Source organism: Lissotriton vulgaris, chromosome 2_1 (genome assembly GCF_964263255.1).
Source record: "Lissotriton vulgaris chromosome 2_1, aLisVul1.2, whole genome shotgun sequence".
Taxonomy (NCBI): Eukaryota; Metazoa; Chordata; class Amphibia; order Caudata; family Salamandridae; genus Lissotriton; species Lissotriton vulgaris.
In genome coordinates, this window is record NC_141687.1 from 418,799,707 (window position 1) to 418,818,578 (window position 18,872).

General features: G+C 48.9%; 1 protein-coding gene across 2 annotated transcripts in view; it reads right to left on the minus strand.

Annotated features, from left to right (window-relative positions):
* Positions 1-857: 857 nt before the first annotated feature.
* INO80D (INO80 complex subunit D) overlaps positions 858-18,872 on the minus strand; it is a 224,053-nt gene continuing 206,038 nt past the window's right edge. For both annotated transcript variants that reach the window (XM_086955307.1, XM_086955306.1), the window contains exon 11: positions 858-2,152. In XM_086955307.1, the coding sequence (XP_086811433.1) occupies positions 987-2,152 (1,166 nt within the window). In that variant the 3' untranslated portion in view covers positions 858-986. The remainder of the gene's footprint in view (positions 2,153-18,872) is intronic.

An 18,872-nucleotide genomic window follows, 5' to 3' on the forward strand; every position in this document is an offset into this window, starting at 1 on the left:
AGCAAGAAACTATCACTGCACAATTGGAGATGTGCTTGCCATAACACATTTGCAGAGAATCCAAAGAAAGACACATATTAAATTAAACCCTTTCAAAAGATAATTGTGGCAGCCCAGCAGCAATTTCCAATTTAAAATTGCTACCAACACTGCTCACAGCGATGTTCATTCGGCCACAATTCCTTTCTCTATTGGTGACATTAGTCCAAATTCCAAATAAGAAAACCATCACATTTGAGACTGTTCCTTTCAACAAGTGTGCTGAATATGAGATACCAACCAACATCTAGCTAACCCAAGTATTCATCTTCAACCACAAATCTTCAACTGTGTGGTTGCTCACCAATCGTACCACAAAGAGCATGACAATGTTTTTAGAAACAGCCTGTATAGATTGCTGAAAAGGGACATTTTACAATGGCTTCTTTCTAAGCATCCCAGCATGAGAATGTTACAAGGATACAGAGGCACAGTTCGAGTTTTCACCCCTCATATTGATTATTCATCAGTCCTCTGTCCTCTGGAAGCACACCTCCTACAACACCAGCATTTGACATGGCAGATAAAGCAATTAATAACATCCACAAGGAATAGTATTGAGCAATATTAAATGTGAGGTATCTTTCCATTTGATGCTTTTGCCGCATAGATCCAAATTGACCTCCAACAACCTCTCCTTCAACACTTCCTAAACAAGAGTACTGGGTACAGGGCGTTTGTTAGAAAGAAGAGAGCCAGTCAATAGCACAGCTTCAATACCACATATTGATGTGCAGTAGGATAACCCCTCCCAAAGCTGAAAGAGGATTAGATCACCCTGTTTTGTGTGTATTTATATACATATATCTATATAATATATATAGATATATATATCTAGGTATATTTAAATACTCAAAGAGGAGAGAACATTACAGAAAGGAACCATAAGTTCCCTGCACCCACCTGCCTATGTACACACACTCACACAATGAAAAAATGAAATATGCTCAACTAGGAGTGGTGAATGAGGAAGCCGGCATGCTGTTCGTACTCGTAGATGTGGCTCCTGTTAAACCCGTTGGGGGTGCTATGGAGCTGTGGCTCGGCTGTAGATCCTTCGGAATGCCACTGTGAGGGCCGAGTTGGTGGCCAAAGGCAGCACTGAATTGGGGGAGCTGCAGCTTAGGAGACGTGGATGCCACCATCTCTGTGGAAGAGGGACCCAGGCCACTAAAACTGGTCTGCGGTAACCCCGGGAGCACGCTAGTGCTGTTAGGGGTCACAGATGAGAAGGCAGGCTGGATGGCCTCAGAATGGGAGGTGGTAGGGGGCGTGGACAAGGAAGTGGAAAGAAGGTGTCCATCTGCACTAAGGAGGTTGCTAAAAGGTGAGCTATCACCAAGATTGACAGGTAGGTTCCCCCAATGAGTCCTTGGGTTGACAACCCCGCTAAGTGGAACCTCTAGCTGGGTGCAAAGCAAGTGCTGTGCTATCAGGGGTCCGTCTGTTGAGAATGAAGCTGCCAAACTATCACCAGTGAAAGAGGCAGTATGGGGAGATCTGATATGGTCACTGTAGGGCGAGGGCACATGTTCACTGTCATAATGGTTTCCAGAGGGAGAAGAGTGTGAGTGGTCACTGCTGTAGTGCTGCCTTGAGGTTATCAGGTCTTCCACTTTGCTCAGCAGCTGGACAGGGAGCGATCTCTGAGAGGAATGGCTGCTGTCGTGAAGTCCATGAAATGATCCTGGAAAGGTCCTTTCCCCAAGGCCACTCGGGCTTACTAGTGTGACAGAAGTAAGGCTGACATTGGCTGGGGCAGAGAATTGCCCATGAATATGCCTGCCCAAGGGCACAGATGAGACGGACAAGCTTGAAGAGCGGAGCAAGGTCTCATCAAGGTCCATGCTGGAGAAGTTATCATGCACAATCCGCCCATTGAGTAGTTCTCCCAAGTCAGTGTGAACATCACGAGTCAAGGACTGTAATCCTGAAGGTCCAATCCCTGTGGAAAATACTCCAATACCTCGGTCAGTTAGCTCTCCCACTGCTACGCCATCTGAATGGGAAAGCACTCCAATGTTACTCAAGCACTCAAGAGATGTCACAGCCTGCAAGGCCCGTTCCAGTTCCTCAGCTTCTTCTCTGGTGGGTAGAAGATCACCATTCTTCCCTAAAAAAAAAAAAAAAGACATGAAGGCCAGAAATCAAACACATTAAGAAAATCTTAACTTCACTATTATTTTAAATTATTAATTTGTATCTTGAAATTAATGCGAAATAACGAAATAGTATGTTTAGCGCACATAGGGCAAGACTATGTAGAATGTCCATTTTGCATTGACTAGTAAAAAAACACATTTTTGCTATTATACCAGAGTAAAAAGCCATTTTGAGGTGTGGCTTGACAGCTGCGCTGTCAACAGACCTTAGGAGCAACCTAAAAATAGTGCTTTCAGGAGTACTACATAGGGACTTTGGCTCCACCCACAGGAGTACATGGTTTGACTCGGCAGGTGTTCTGTGCTTCCACAGAAAAACGCCATTTCCCTTCAAACAGCTGTGATTTTGTTTATCCAGTTGCCTGAGCCACCAGCATGGCTGCCTGAAGTAGTCTCACTAACACTCTTACAGTATCAAGTTTACACTGTACTAGATAGAGCATCACCTTCCGGAGCACTGACATGGCACTACAGTGCTGTTTAAGTACATAATTTACAGTGTTTGTTTTTTGTTGGCAACAGCACAGATGGGAGGACAAACAAGAAGAAAGTATTGCTGTGTTCCAGCCACAGCACACTCCCCTTTCTCTTCCAATCAATAACAGACTTCAGAACGCACAGACTCAAAGTAGCTGGACTGAATCGGTTATGGCGGTAAGCCAATCATCAAGGCTACATGCTGGATCCATTTATTATGAAATGGTACGATAAAGCCAGTAGGCCTGACATTTATTGTGAAAAGCATATGTTAAAGTCAATACACTTTTAAGAATGGATTTGTATTACTTTAAATTAAGGCATGCAGATAGGTCTTTTGTTACATCTCACAGATCATTGCAGTAGTTCTCCTGTGAGGAACAGTGGATATAGAAGATTTGCTTGTGAGAATACTTATTAGATCCTCCCAGAATGGTTGTATTTTCCTTAGTCAAATAAATTTAGTACTCCTTTCTAAAGGTTATGACTATGGGCTTGATGGTAGCCTTATGGAATAGTGTACGCTCAAAAACAGTCGTCCTGAATTGGTTATGGTGATAAGCTACAGGCATAATTGGTGCACTCGGAAACATTGTGGCTGAAGCCCAAAGTCTGACCTGCTTATTAGGACAAGGATGTTGATATTGTTTATTTATTGTGTAAAGTATTTGTTAAAGCCAGCATGCATTTAACAGTTGGTTGTTATCACATCGTTTTACATGCTATAGACAGGTATTCTGCTACGTGTATTGGCACAGGTCACTGTAGTAAGAGTTTTGCTTTGGCCATCCACTCTGTCAAACCGTGGGGGCTTCCACTCTGATAATACTGGTTAGGCCTTATGGAGGGGTTGAATATTGTTATGGACACCATTTTTCTAGGCATTTGTAATTATATAACTGGTGACATAATGGTTGCCAGTTTATGTGCACTCCAATAGGCTGTGCTGGTTAAGGTGTTACGACAATGGTAAAAAGTATAGACCTTATTGGTTCGTTGGTAAAAGTCATGCCAGATTCTATAGGTTTGATGAAGACATTACTTACCTTCTGTAACGCTTTATCTGGTAGAGAATAGATCTAGCCGCAGATTCCTCATCTTAGATTTAACCCCAGGCACCAGGCTGGGTGCAGAAATTTTTCTACAGCAGTACCACTGAGCATCGGTGTAGGGCACCGGGCGACTCCATATGGCACTGTCCACTAGATGTGACGTGTCAGAGTCCATAGAAGTCCTCCCTTGATGCGCTGATGAGTTTCTCCTGCGACTAGCTTCAGCGCTCAAAAGTGGTGCCACGTATATACACTGCTATGGAAACAGTGAGCCAAAAAAAGAGTCCTTTTTTAAAAAAACGCTTATATAAAGAATGACTTGAAGTCTGGATTGTGTGTCTTGTTCTCCCCTCTGTATGTTGTCTTTTTTTTTTATTTCTAAGCGAAGATTAGTAACTTATTCAACTGATACTGATATCTTTCAGCAGAATCCGTACCTTAGAATAGATAACCAAGCAATACCATCCCTAAAAGAAGGACCTGCAAACAGATTCCAAGCAGGATCCCGGACTAGGCCATTCGGCAGCATCAGAAAAATAAGACACCCTACCTCAAAACTCAGGGAGAATCCCATTCCAAACCAAATCCGCAGCCATGCCACAACTAAGGAAAGGACACCATGGCAGAAGAATAAGACGAGTGGGAGAACACTCCAAAGAAACCTATTGTTACAATGCCTCCCAGAATGTCAACCGGCCCTAGAAACCACAGTGGGAGGCTAAGGACAATTGCTAAAACTATTGGGCTAAAGCTTCAAGGCATAGATGAAGGTGGCATTGCAGAGGGCATCAGCCAGTAGCCCACGCAGAATTGCATGCCAAAACCACAATCATGACCACAGACCACATGAGGTAGAGGAAACACCACAAAGGAGAAGGAAGCACTCTGGCACTATCAAACGCAGAATTCCATGAAAGAAGGTATAATATAAATAGATATGTATGAAAATATATAGACATAGATTTCTTTCTAAACAAACACACACAGCATAACAAAATGAACCCAAGAGGGGTACATGGATGTAACCACAACAGCGGTCAGAGGCTGGAAGAAACCGCCAAAAAGCCCTATCGAAATGGAAATACACCCCAGAAATACAAATAAGCAGACAGTACCAACACTACCGATTAGGCAGTTGAAAGACAAATGAGAAGAAACCCGCAGGGGAGAGAACCTCGCCAGAAGAGATGAGAAAGAACACAATGGAGGACTGGAAAAGGGTCCAGTGGAACCGGGCTAAACAGGTGAGGCCTAGGCAGAGGAGTAGGCCTTACTTTAAGTGAAAATAGCATGGGAAGACCAATGCCCCAAATGAAAGCCCAGTGTAATGAACAGATTAAGAGGTAGTGCCCACGCGAAGGTCAAAAGCAAGAAAAAAACCCTTGGGTGCACATGGTCAACCCACACCTGGCCAAGGAACAACACGAGTGAGGATCAGGACGCCACCCGAAATTTAACTTGGTGTCTGTACCAGTACAAGTGAGACGAATCCTCAAGGGGTGGAGTCATGCCCGCACATGCAAGAAGTGGAGGAAACACCTTCAACAAGAAACCCAGGGGATCACAAGTCTCCGTACGAGCAAACAAAGGAAGGGCAAGGAACCCATTTTCGAAAAGGAGGGTATTGCAAATGCTACTTACCAGTATGCATCTGTTCTTGGCATGTAGGGCTGCTGACATTCATATCTGTGCATAGATCGCCGCCTAGTGTTGGGTCCGGATGATTGCACATTGTTGTCCTGGAAGAGTCTTCGAAGTATCACGAGATAGGTGGCTCCTCCCCTGGACTACAGTGCGCATGGGCATCGCCTCCATCCCCAGATTGTTTTTAGCCATTGGCAGAGATGGAGTGACATATGTGAGTGATGCCCTATGCTAAGAGTATGAAAATATGTGTAAAGAAAATACTGCAGCTGCTACAGGCGCCGGGGAGGAGGGCGGGCGATATGAATGTCAGCAGCCCTACATGCCAAGAACAGATGCATACTGGTAAGTAGCATTTGCAGTTCGAGGCATGTGGGCTGCTGAATTCATATCTGTGCATAGAATACATAGCAGTCCCTCCATTAGCGGCGGCCGCCCGTGCCAGCTGCAGCAGTTTGAAAAAGCGTTTTGAGAACAGCCTGGCCAACAGCTGCCTGCTGTTTAGAGTGCACATCTACACAGTAATGCTTAGTGAAAGTATGTGTGGTAGACCATGTAGCTGCTCTACAAATATCTTCTAAGGGAATGTTACCTAGGAAAGCCATAGAGGCCCCCATCTTTCTGGTGGAGTGGGCTCTTGGTGGAATTGTGAGAGTGCGTTTAGCTTTAGCGTAACAGATCTGAATGCATTTCACTATCCACCTAGCGATCCCAGCTTTGGAGATCGCATTTCCCTTGTGGTGTGAGGCAAAAGCAACAAAGAGTTGCTTGGTCTTACGAAAATCTTTAGTCCTGTCGACGTAGTACATCAAGGCTCTTTTAACATCAAGGGTGTGGAGCATCCGCTCCGCCAGTGACTCTGGGTTTTGAAAAAACACTGGTAACTCAATTGTTTGGTTCATGTGGAATTGAGATACAACCTTGGGTAAGAATTTAGGGTTAGTGCGGAGCACCACCCTGTTAGCGTGTACTTGGAAGAAAGGTTCCTGGATGGTGAGCGCCTGCAACTCGCTAACCCTCCGTAGCGATGTAATTGCTACTAAGAAAGCAACCTTCCAAGTTAGAAACTGAAGCTCACAAGAGTGCAGTGGCTCAAAGGGAGGACCCATCAGCCTTGTAAGAACCACATTGAGGTTCCATTCCGGAGCTGGTGGTGTCCGCGGTGGAATGACCCTTTTGAGTCCTTCCAAAAAAGCCTTGATAGCAGTGACCTTAAAAAGGGATAGGTGTTGCCTATTCTGAAGGTATGCTGCCATCGCAGACAAATGAATGCGGATGGAAGAGTACGCCAAATTGCATTGGTACAGGTGGAACAGGTAGCAAATAATGTTCTCAATGGAAGCGTCCAGTGGGTCAATATTGTGGTTTACACAGTACATGACAAAACGCTTCCACTTGGCTGCGTAACAAGCTCGAGTAGTGGGCTTCCTTGCCTCCCGAATGATGTCCATACAATTGGGGGGAAGATTGAGGTAGCCAAACTCTAGGACTTCAGGAGCCAGATCGCCAGGTTGAGCTGTTGCGGATCTGGGTGCTGAATGTCGCCATGGCTCTGCGTCAGAAGGCTGGGGGTGAGATGAAGCCTCTGATGCGATACCACGGAGAGTTCCAGAAACGTGGTGTACCATGGTTGGCGAGCCCATGTTGGAGCAACCAGGATGAGAGTCATCGAGTGCTGCCTGAGTTTGCGTGCCACCAGCGGTATCAGAGGTGCTGGGGGAAAAGCGTACGCAAATCTGCCTGACCAGTTCATCCACATCGCATTGCCCTGTGATTGCGGGTGTGGGAACCTGGCGGCGAAGCTTTGGCATTTTGCGTTCTCCTTTGTGGCGAACAGGTCTATCTCTGGATGACCCCACCTTTGGAAGTACGGTTGGAGTACTGATGGGTGTATCTCCCACTCGTGCATTTGGTGGCTGTGCCTGCTGAGCAGGTCCGCCATCTGGTTGTCTTTGCCCGGGAGATGCTCCGCCATGAGGAAGATGTTCCTCTGAATGGCCCACTTCCACATGCTCTGAGCCAGATGAGACAGCTGCGGAGAGTGTGTGCCTCCCTGCTTCTGGATGTAGTACATGGCCGTCATGTTGTCCGTCCGGATCAACACGACCTTGTTGGACAGATGTACTTTGAATGCCTTTAAAGCCATGAAGATTGCCATCAGTTCCAGAACGTTGATGTGCATCTTCCTCTGCTGTAGTGTCCATAGTCCCTGTACCGTGTAATGGAGTACATGCGCTCCCCATCCCTGGAGTGAAGCGTCCGTTGTCAGGATAATCTGTGGCACAGGCTCCTGGAACGGTCGGCCCTTGCAAAGGTTTTGTGGATTCCACCAATGCAGAGAGTTGTACGCCCGACCGCTCACCAACACTAGGTCTGTCAGTTGCCCATGAGCCTGAGTCCACTGACGTGCCAAGCACTCCTGAAGCGGACGCATATGTAGTCTCGCGTGCGGGACGATGCAGGAGGCCATCATGCCTATCAACTGCATGAACACCTTCGCTGGAAGCGAGTGCTGAGGTCTGAATCGTTGGATCAGAGTCTGGATGCTGGCGATTCTCACTGAATTTGGCTGCGCAGTGGCTGCCAGCGTGTCTATCGTCGCGCCCAGATACTGCCGTACATGGGCGGGCTGGAGATGAGATTTTGGATAGTTCAGCGAGAATCCCAGATCGTGCAGGAGATGAATAGTGCGTGACACGTGGTCTGCGCACTGCTGTTCTGTCCTTGCCTGAATGAGCCAGTCGTCCAGATAAGGATAGACGTGGACGTTTTGGCGTCGCAGATGCGCCGCCACAGTCGCCAGGCACTTTGTAAAGACTCTTGGCGCTGTGGTGACCCCGAACGGCAGAACCCTGAACTGGTAGTGCTGGTCTAGGATTGTGAATCCGAGATACTTCCTGTGGGAAGGATGCAGGGGGATATGAAAATATGCATCCTTTAGGTCCAGTGTGGCCAGGAAGTCCCCCTGTTGAAGCAGAGGGAGAACCTGCTGTAACGTGAGCATATGGAAGTGCTCCGAGAGAATGTACCAGTTGAGGGGCCTGAGGTCCAGGATGGGCCTGAGGGATCCGTCCTTTTTGGGGATCAGAAAGTACAAGGAGTAAACCCCTGTTCCCCTTTCTTGCAGTGGAACGAGCTCTATTGCCCCTTTTTGCAGCATGACTGTGACCTCCTGCTGCAACAAGTGCAAGTGCTCGCCGGACATAGGACGGCTTCTTGGAGGAATGTTTGGTGGAGTGGAAGTAAGTTCCAGACAGTAACCGTACTGGATAAGAGATCTCACCCACCTGTCCGTGGTGATGGATTTCCACGCGGGCAGGAACTGCTGGAGTCTCCCCCGACCGGTGTTGAGTGGTCGGGGGGCAGTGACAAGACGTCACTGCTTGTTGGCGGCGGTGGACCTGGAGCTATTGTTTCCACGTCCCCTGCCCTTGACATTGTTGCCTCTGTAGCCGCCTCTACCCTTGTTGGTGTATGAGGTCTGGGTATTGCCTTTATAGTACTGTGTGGATTGCGATGCTTGACCCCTGGAGGTGCCTCTGGAATTGGAGCGGCGAAAGGAACCACCCCGAAACTGCTGAGATTGGAGGGCCCCCATAGATTTAGCAGTGTCCGTGTCCTTTTTCATTTTTTCCAGTGTCGCATCCACCTCAGGGCCAAACAGGTGGTCAGGATTCACTGTTTGGTTGAGTATGGTTGTTTGGATATCAGGTTTAAAGCCTGAGATTCGAAGCCATGCATGCCGCCTCAGCAACACACTAGTGTTGATCGCCCTGGAGGCAGTGTCAGCCACATCTAGTGCACATTTGATGGAAGCGTTAGTGATTAACTTGCCCTCCTGAATTAACATCTCCCCAGCCTCCTTGTACTGGTCAGGTAGGTGCTGCAACAGTGTTTCTAGGGTGTCATAGTGAGCCCTATCGTAGCGTGCAAGTAGGGCCTGTGTGTTTGAAATACGCCAGATGTTAGCTGCCTGCGCAGCAATCCTTTTTCCCGAGGCCTCGAATATTTTCGACTCTTTGTCTGGGGGAGGAGCGTCACCAGTAGTCTGTGAATTCGCCCTGTTCCGAGCGTTGGATACAACCAAAGAGTCCAGTGGCAAGTGTCCCTTGATGTATGTTGGATCCGAGGGCGCTGCCTTATATTTCTTATCAATGCGAGGATTGATGACACGCGCCCGAGTGGGCTCCTTGAAGACCTCCGGCGCGTGCTTTAGCACCCCTTTGAGCATTGGCAATGTCTTGACTGACTTCTCTGCCACTGAGAAAGTGTCAAACAAAAAATCCACATCCACAGGATCTGAGTGGAGCTCGACATCATGGTTGGCTGCGGCCCTCTCAATTAGGGCGTTGAAGGCCACAGAGTCCTCCGTCGGTGAGGTCTTTGCCGCAAAGAGCTGCGGTTCCTGACCCGATTGCGGGTCATCTGGGTCGGCTCCGGCCGACCAGGGCTCATGTTCCTCCTCCGGATCCGAGTACGCCGGATAGTTGTACTCTACTTCCTCCTCATCGTCACCTTCCCCTGCGTTAGAACGCGTAGGAGAACGTTCCACTTGTTTGGGAGACGAAGGCTCCAGAGGGGCCGAAGCGCCCGCCGAGTCCTTCTTGTTTTTAAGAGGAATCCGAAAATGTTCAAGCACCGGTTCCGTGGTGATTTTCCGTTTGAGGAGGGACAATTTCCCAGTATTGGCGTCGATGATGACCTCACGGCGCTCTTCCTCAGCGAGTGGCTGGAACCGAGGCTTCGACCCCGCCAACGACGCTTTGGGCGTCGACACCTCCTTCGAGGGCACGTCCGCCCCCTGCTTCGGAGCGAAGGCTTTCGGCGTCGACTTTGGCGGTAGGGTGTAGCGAATAGGCGTCTGCGCCGGCTTCGATGCGGGCTTCGGCTTCACTCCCTCTGGTTCGGGAACCGCAGCGTTTCGAATCCGTTGGCGGGATTCAACGACCATCTTCGTCAAGGCTGGAGAGTGCTTGACTGTCTCGAGCGATTTCCCTGAGTCGGGAGTCGAGTCTGCCGGGGGCAGCGTCTTCGGAGTCGACACCTTGCCATCCTTGGCCCCGACGGAGCCTTGGAATCGCTTTGACGCTTCTTTGGAGCCTTTCTCGGGTCGTCGACCTCGACCATCTTCGGCGCCGACGCAGCCGCGTCGGCCACCTTCGTCTTCGGCGTCGACCCCGAGGCCTTGGGGTCGGCCATTTTGGCGTGGCTTTTCAAGTCGGCCATTTTGACTTTCTTAGGTGTTGACGCCTCTAGAGCCTTCTGTCCCACCAGTGGAGCTTTCACTTTCGGTTTCGAAACCGATGGTGTGGATCCCGATGGCTTCACTTTCGTTTTCTTCAACGGGAGTGGCGCCTCAGAAATGTCCGCGGCCGGGCCGAGAGGCGGGGCAGTTGGACTATTAGCAAGGTCTTGGGTAAGGCCCGAAGGCAATCCCTCGACCTGGGCCATATGTTGGGGATTAGCCCCTGAATCAGTCTGGGGGTGCTCTTCCTCAGAGCTATCCCCCAGGGTGGCAATGGCCCCATCGTCGTCCCCTACCTCGTCGCCGGCTTCATCAAACTCCTCATCTTCTGCGTCGTAGTCCTCTCCTTCCGACGCAGGGCTAGAGTCCGAAACCTGAAAGACATTTTCGTCTTCTTCAAATTCTTCAAAGATGTGGGGGCGCAGAGGGTGCCGACAACTGGGCCTGGAGTCGAGCGGCCCGACGATGCTTGAGGGTCTTCTTGCACCGGAACTTTGAGCAGGCCGTACACCTGGCCTCGTCATGGTCCGGTGATAAACACTTGTTGCACACAGGGTGCACGTCGAGGTGTGAATACTTGGAGGTGCACACCGGGCACCTCTTGAACGGAGTCCGTTCCATGTTCAGGAACTTGGAGCGTCGAGTAGGCCCGTCCGCGCCGAGAGCACGCGGAGGGGCAGGAAGCGTTCGGAGCTGAGAATAAGATAACCCGAACGAAACAATACCGACGCCCAGCCTAAAGACCTTTTGGTCTCAAGTAGAAACGTAAAACTACTATCGGTTCCGACAGAGGGAACCGAAACACATCCGAACCCAATGGCGGAAAAAAACAATCTGGGGATGGCGGCGATGCCCATGCGCACTGTAGTCCAGGGGAGGAGCCACCTATCTCGTGATACTTCGAAGACTCTTCCAGGACAACAATGTGCAATCATCCGGACCCAACACTAGGCGGCGATCTATGCACAGATATGAATTCAGCAGCCCACATGCCTCGAACATGGCTGTTTTTTCCATCCTCAGTTCAAGGAGGGGGAGAAGGCACATCCAAGAACAGCCAATGCAGTAAAGAAACTGCGGTGGAAGAGGAAGAGTTAAAAAAAAGTCTCCAATCATAGGGAAAAACAATTGCAGCTTCGCGCAAGGCAGAAGCAAGGGAAAATGGGCCATGCAGAGGCACAGAAGAGACAGGGCAGCTGAGTAGACCACCCAGGTCAAGAATTTTCATGGCATGACCAAAAGGAATTGGAGAGACAAGAGAAGGGCAGGAGCCCATTCTACCTGTGCGCAGTAAGAACTAGCATAAGAAGTACTAACGCTGGAAGAGAGAAAGAAGAAACACCACTAAGGACAGTACCGGACAATGCACACTAGGTCAAGAACCATGCCCCTTCCCTCGCATCTGCTAGGGAAGAAGGGCATCGGGCTGTGTAGGGAACAAAACCCCTGGCCGGTATGGAGAAAGACTCAACGGAGGGGGTCAGAACCCCCGTGCACCATCCACCGACATGCCCCAGTGCACAAAGCATTGCATATGAATCCCCCCTAAGGAGTAGTCAGTCGAGGTCTTGCCAACCTCCTCTGGCCGAGAGGCAAGGAAAAGGAGGTTGAGAGCCAAAATGGCAAGAATAGAGTAGTCCCTCGCCTGAGCCACAGTCGCTTGAGAGCCATGAAAAACCAGAAGGCGTGGTACAGACATCCACTCGGACTGAGATATCGGTGGAACAGGAGGTGACCCAGTGACACCGCCCATTAGGGGCAAAGTCGGTGAAGGCCGCAGCACTGACCGGCATGACTCATCAAGCAAGGATGAAGGACGTCGGGAGCTGACCGTCGATCGGTTACTCAGAGGAAGATGACCGTTACCAACGAGGAGCCGTCGACCATCGTGCAGCGACCAGTGTCATGCGGCACTCCTGCAGTGCCGATGACTGAAGTTGAAGACACAAGCCACACCATTCTGAGTCAGGGTGTGCGCCTAGAAACAATAGAAAATAGGATGAGGGCTCGACATTGTAGTACACAGGGCCCCAAAGATATGCAGAAAAAAGCACCCCGTTTTGTCGACAACATCGAGGCAGGCCAAAAATGGACAAAGGTAACAAACTCAATCTGCGTGGAAACGCGGAAAGGAAGAAACTGGCATCAGCGCATCATGGGAGGGCTCATATGGACTCTTGACGACATCACCTCCCGTGGACGACATCGCACGGAGTCACTGGGTGTCCTCTACCGACATGCAGAGGTTCTGCTGTAGAAAAAGTTCCAGATCTAGTCTCGCGCTTGTGGATAATTCTAAGGTAAGGAATCTGCGGCTAGGCTACTCCATTAGACCGGTTCATTATGAAAGTATTACAAATCCAGTAGGCACGACTTACTTATTTGGAAAAGCTTTTTGGGATTACACCATGCTTAAGCCTGTACACAGGTATTTTGTTACATGGAATCTTATAGATCACCATGATAGGCAAGGGTTTTGGTACGGCTGTCCCAAACTGTGGCCATAAAATGTATGCGCTACAGTAATCCTTATTAGGTTCTCTTTGAGATAGTATTTTGCTTTGTCAACTGTAATTTTGTATGCATTTGCAATTTTATAGTTTTATGGTTAACTTGTGGGTGAGCTTACGCTCAGAGTAGGCCTGAGTAGGTTATCGTGACAAGCCAATGATAACATCTCTAGTCTTTATTGGTGCACAGGGAAAAGTTAAGCTAGAAGCCATAGGTCTGGTCTGTTAATTATGAAATTATATGGCAAAGGAAGTAGGCCTGGATTTTTATGAAAAGCATTTCTGAAAGCCAATTGATCTCCAACAGTAGATTTTTTTCAAATTATGTTACAGATTGTAGACAAACAAGTTACGTTCCTATGGTAACACTCTTTTTGCACACATGTGGCACCATGCGGCTCTGCACCGACAATGTTCTGGAAGTGATGTATGGTGCCCTATATATGCGCCACCCAGGAGCGTGGGCATTTGTTGTTTTGAGCTGTCCCTGACTTCAGATGCAGAAACATCAGATAGATAGTGGCCAGTGTGCAGATCTCCAAGTGGGACATTTTAAATGAGGAAGAATGGGAGGGTCGGTGAGGAATCAGCAGTTACGGTCTCTACCAAAAGGAGCATTACTGAAGGTAAGTCACTTGTTCTTCTGATTGAGACTTTTAACCACAGATCTAGCCTTTTGGATACTTGATAAAGCAGTAGCTCCCAGGTGGTGAGTTTGGACAGGCTCAAACTAGAAATTCCTGCAGGACCGAGCAGACAAAGTGGCCTTGGATGGACCAGATTGTCCAGACAAAAGTGCTTTGTGAACTTATGGAGGGGAGCTGATGTTGGTACCTGACAAATGTCCAGGACAGGCACCATGCCTGCCAATGCGGTGTTAGCATTCGTGGTTTGGTAGGGTGAGCAGGTGAGCCAGTGAGCCTTCTGGGGGCTCCTTTTTGGCCAATGTGTAGCAGATCTTAATTCCGAGCATGATCCAGCAAGAGATGATTCTCTTCTGCACTGCCTTGCCATTCTTTGCAACTAGCTAATCAAACTTTTAAGGTACAATCAATGTAGAAACTAAGTGCCCTTTTTGGATTAAATTATTAGAGTCTCCCCTCCTCCTTAGAGAGACATGGTGGAGAAAATAATACCAGGAGGATGATATTCTGCCCAACATGAAATAAAGTCACTAACTTCAGGAGGAAGAAGGCTTTTTGAGTACATAGAACTAGTTTATCTGGGCAGAAAGTGGTGCAGGGCATGTCGACGGAGAGAGCTTGCTCACCCACTGTGCCAGTGTTATGGATATAAGAAAGACTGGTTTGAGGCTGAGGAGCCAAAGGGGACAGCTGAAAGGTCTGAAAAGAGCACACAAGAGGGAAGTAAGAACCGTGTTCAGATCTGTTAAGAAATTGGGTGTATTACATGGGGAGGTTGTGCAACTTCACTATGTAATACATTTACCAACCCTTTTAGGACCCTTGGGTTTTGTCGGTCACACCTACAGCTCAATTTTGGGTACATGTGGCACAGAGCACAAAGGCCTACCCAGAGAAACAAGTGCAGATCATATAGACCGCACCAAAACAACTGTAGAAATCAACATGACACACAAAAAAAAAATCCAACACCGGTTTAGAAATGGACTGTATTTGTATAAGAAATTGGACAATAGAACGAAAAAGATCCACCGGAGGATTCAGGAGATAAGGATTTTACAAAAAATAACAACATCACAACATTTTCACTAAACTGTGAACAAGCCTTGCAAATTCAACAAACTGGACACTATGAAACTTTTTCAAAGAAAACTTGGGTAAGTGTCGATGGGATCTGGTAGAAGTACTCCAGCAGGGAGCTAATCAGACACGAGCAAGGTCCTTAAGAACAGTTACCCCCACAGAAGATGTAGTCTTCAAGCAGTTCCAGGCACTTTATCTGCGTTGCAATGAATTCCTATGGAATCTTCCCGATGCTAGGGATGAAGGATGCTGAAGACGCTCCAAGGATGCTGTGGATACGACGCTGTCGATGACAGTCTACCTGCAGGCACTCCTAGGTCCATAAAGATGGTGCAGGAGTCCTGGTTAAATGGTCTAGGCCTGAGAGGTCCCCACCGGTCTGGCCGAACTTTACGCGCCACTCGACTTACAGTCACCCGGTGTTGCGGCCATAGTCCAATCCGTCCTGGGTTGATAACTTGCATTCTGAGGTTTCTAGAAGCTCTCCGGCCAAAGTCCTGAGATCAGCAAACTCTGGTGCAACTCTGTGTGTCTGGTCTTGGTCCCAGGTGCTGCATGGTGGCAGTGGTAGAGGCTTGAGGACTTTGGGCTGCCAACTTGCCCCAGAAGGGGGTTGTGTCCCTGAGCTGCAGTCAGCTGGCCCTTGGAGTCTCTTGGCTTGGTAGGGCTCTGGAGACAGCTTCTCCTTTATCAGGCACAGTTGCTAGCCACCAGGAGCAGTCTTCAACATGCAGCCTCTCTTTGGTGGTACCTTGGTGCAGCAAGGCAATCCTCCTTCAGTCCTTCTTTCAGGTCAGTTGAGATCGGAGTTCTGGGTGCCAGGGGTGGCCTTTTTTTATCTTCAGAAATTGCCCTCAGGCTAGGATGTAGTTGGTTGCAATTAGGCTACCAGGTTTGCTCCCTCCGGACGACCACTTCTTGGTAAGTGTGGCATCTAGTTATCCCACGATGCACCATTGTAAGAAAGTGGTTCTGTATATACTGAAGCAAAGTAAGGTTCAGTGTGCAGAGTCCACAGTCCCCAGAGGTAAGGTAGAGGCTAAAGTTAGATATAACCTTACTCTCAAAAGTGGTAGCTTGGTCGAGCAGTAAGGCAGTATCAGAGGACAGTGTAAAACATTTGTTGTACACACTCAGTCAGGAAATGGTTTCTCATACACTCAAGAACTGAACTCTAGGCCAATTGGTTTTATATAAAAAATATATAGTTACTTTATTTTAGAACCACGGTAGGTATCAAACACTTTCTCAGAATGAGATGTTGCAATTGAATACTTTCAAATAGCAGTTGACTTTTAAATGCAATAGATACAGTTGTCGCAATATGCAACACAAGTTAAACACAAAATAACATTGAGCTCAATGAAAAGTTTTAAGTAAATGCAATAAAATCACTTTACGAATGTTTTTCTTAATCAGGGCTGGATCCTGGATTCAGCCCTGGTGCATTTCCTGTAAACAGTTGAAAGAAATCGTTTTAGTTACACAGGCGATTTTTAAGGAATATTTGTATGTTATGAAAATCGACACTTAAAAGAATTTCTGGCAAAAAACCAGGCAATGTATTCCTATGGGAGAACATTGGGTTAACAGTAAATCACGGTTAGAATTACTTTTTAGGTTCAGTGCTGGGCTCGAAGATACAGCACTGGGATCTCTCCTGATCACAGGTGAGTCATTTTGTTTTTGTTGACGTGACGATTTTTAAGGAATATTTCAAAGTTGCAAAATGAGGCACTTAGAAGAATTTTCAGAGAAAACCAGCCAATGTTACCCTATGGAGAAAATCAAGTTATCGGTTTTGGGTAAGTACTCGGTTGGCAGAGTTAAGGTTCTGGGGGTAGACTCAGGGGTCCCCAGGGTCAGGTAAGTACAGTTACTACACCCTCAGCAGCACAGGGGCAGCCGGGTGCAGAGTGAGCATGCCCATTGTTATCCTATGGAGGATAGGGGGCTTTCGGTTGGTGGCTGTTAGCAGGCAGGTAGGCCACGCGGCTGTGGGAGCTGAGCTCCTGGTTTCTTACACAGGGCAAGTGGGGAAGTAGAGTAGGGTAGATGCTGCACTCCCAGTGGCACTCAGGCGGCTGGGTGCAGGGTGCTTTTGGGCCTTCGGGCGCCCAATGCTATTCAATGGGAAAGCTGGAAGTTGAACAAAGGCTGCAGACTCGGGAACAGAGATTCTTCAGGTGCGACCACTAATTTTAGAGGTAAATTGGGATCTTGGAGGATAGGTAGATACCCAGGAGTTGGGCACAGGGGGCCGTGAGGCGCCAGGTGCAGGGGCGTCTTTTGGCATCAGGAAATCTTACCGTAGCTGGTCGTGGTTGGGCGGGAGCCCTTGTGAGGCTGCAGGCGTCAGGAGCGTCGAGGAGGGTCCTTGGGCACTCGATTCGGGTTCACAGCTGCCGGGGGGACGTCCTCATGGTCTATGTCCACTCAGGCACAGGCTGGGTTCGGCGGGTGCAGAGTGTGCTGGATTTGCGGTTCCTGGCTGGCACCAGGGGTGTTGCTTGTTTAAGCAGAACCACTGCTTGTGGGAGTCACAGTCTTTAGATGAGCAAGGCGGGCAGGTCCTCTGGGGTTTTTGAGGTTGCTGTCTGCAGGAGATGCCGGGGTTTAGCAGGAGCAGGTTCAAGGTTCAAGGATCAACAGGCCGGTAGGGCTGGGGCAAAGTCAGTTGGTGTCGTCCTCTTGTTAGCAGCTGCAAGGCAGGTCTTCTTGCTCTTCTTTATAGTTTCGGAATCGGGATCTGAGGAAGGAAGGTTCAGGGTGCCCCTAAATACTCAATTTAGGGGTGTTACAGGTAGGGCAAGGGCAGAGATCAATGGGTCCGTGTCCTGGGGTGAGTGCACCCCCTATCCTGCTCCTCTCCTGTGGGAGGGGGGCAGGGGCCTATCTCTGATTGGGTAGGGCTCCCCATCCTCAAGATAGCGGGAGCCTAGAGTTATGCTTCACCTCGCCTCTCCCACCTAAGGGGTGGGGTTGGCAGAGGCTTGCACACCCTCTTTCCTCACTTAGGGTTTCCAGACCATCTTCCCACCAGAGTGGGGGTCAGAACTGGTGGGGGCCAGTTGCAGAGTACAGCAATTGGCCTGGGGAAGCTCACAAAAGTCGGCATGCCTTTGAAGCTTTTCTTGTCCATCCTGGGGGGGGGGGGGGGGGGGGGGGGGCTTGGCACCTTGTCCCAGGATGTGCATTGTTTCAGGCCCTCGAGAGCGGCAAGCTCTCGACCCAGGGGTTCCGAATCATGTCTGGTGGTGGCAGCTCAGTAGCCATGCTTTCAGGACACTGGGAGTTGGTTAGGTTTCAGGGGTCATCCCCAAGATGCCCTCTGTAGTGCATTTTACATTAAATCCCACACTGGCATCAGTGTGGGTTTAATGTGCTGAGAAGTTTGATATCAAACTTCTCAATCTTCAGTGTAGCCATTATGGTGCTGTGGAGTTCGTAACGGATATGCTACTTACCAGTATACATCTGTTCTTGGCATGTAGGGCTGCTGACATTCATATCTGTGCATAGATCGCCGCCTAGTGTTGGGTCCGGAGGATTGCACATTGTTGTCCTGGAAGAGTCTTCGAAGTATCACGAGATAGGTGGCTCCTCCCCTGGACTACAGTGCGCATGGGCATCGACTCCATCCCCAGATTGTTTTTAGCCATTGTGGCCAAGATGGAGTGAAAATCAGCGAATGATGACCATGCTATGAGTATATGTGAATACTGCAGCTGCTACAGGCGCCGGGGAGGAGGGCGGGCGATATGAATGTCAGCAGCCCTACATGCCAAGAACAGATGCATACTGGTAAGTAACATATTCGGTTCGAGGCATGTGGGCTGCTGAATTCATATCTGTGCATAGAATACATAGCAGTCCCTCCATTAGCGGCGGCCGCCCGTGCCAGCTGCAGCAGTTTGGAAAAGTGTTTTGAGAACAGCCTGCCCTACAGCTGCCTGCTGTTTGGAGTGCACATCAACACAGTAATGCTTAGTAAATGTGTGTGTGGTAGACCATGT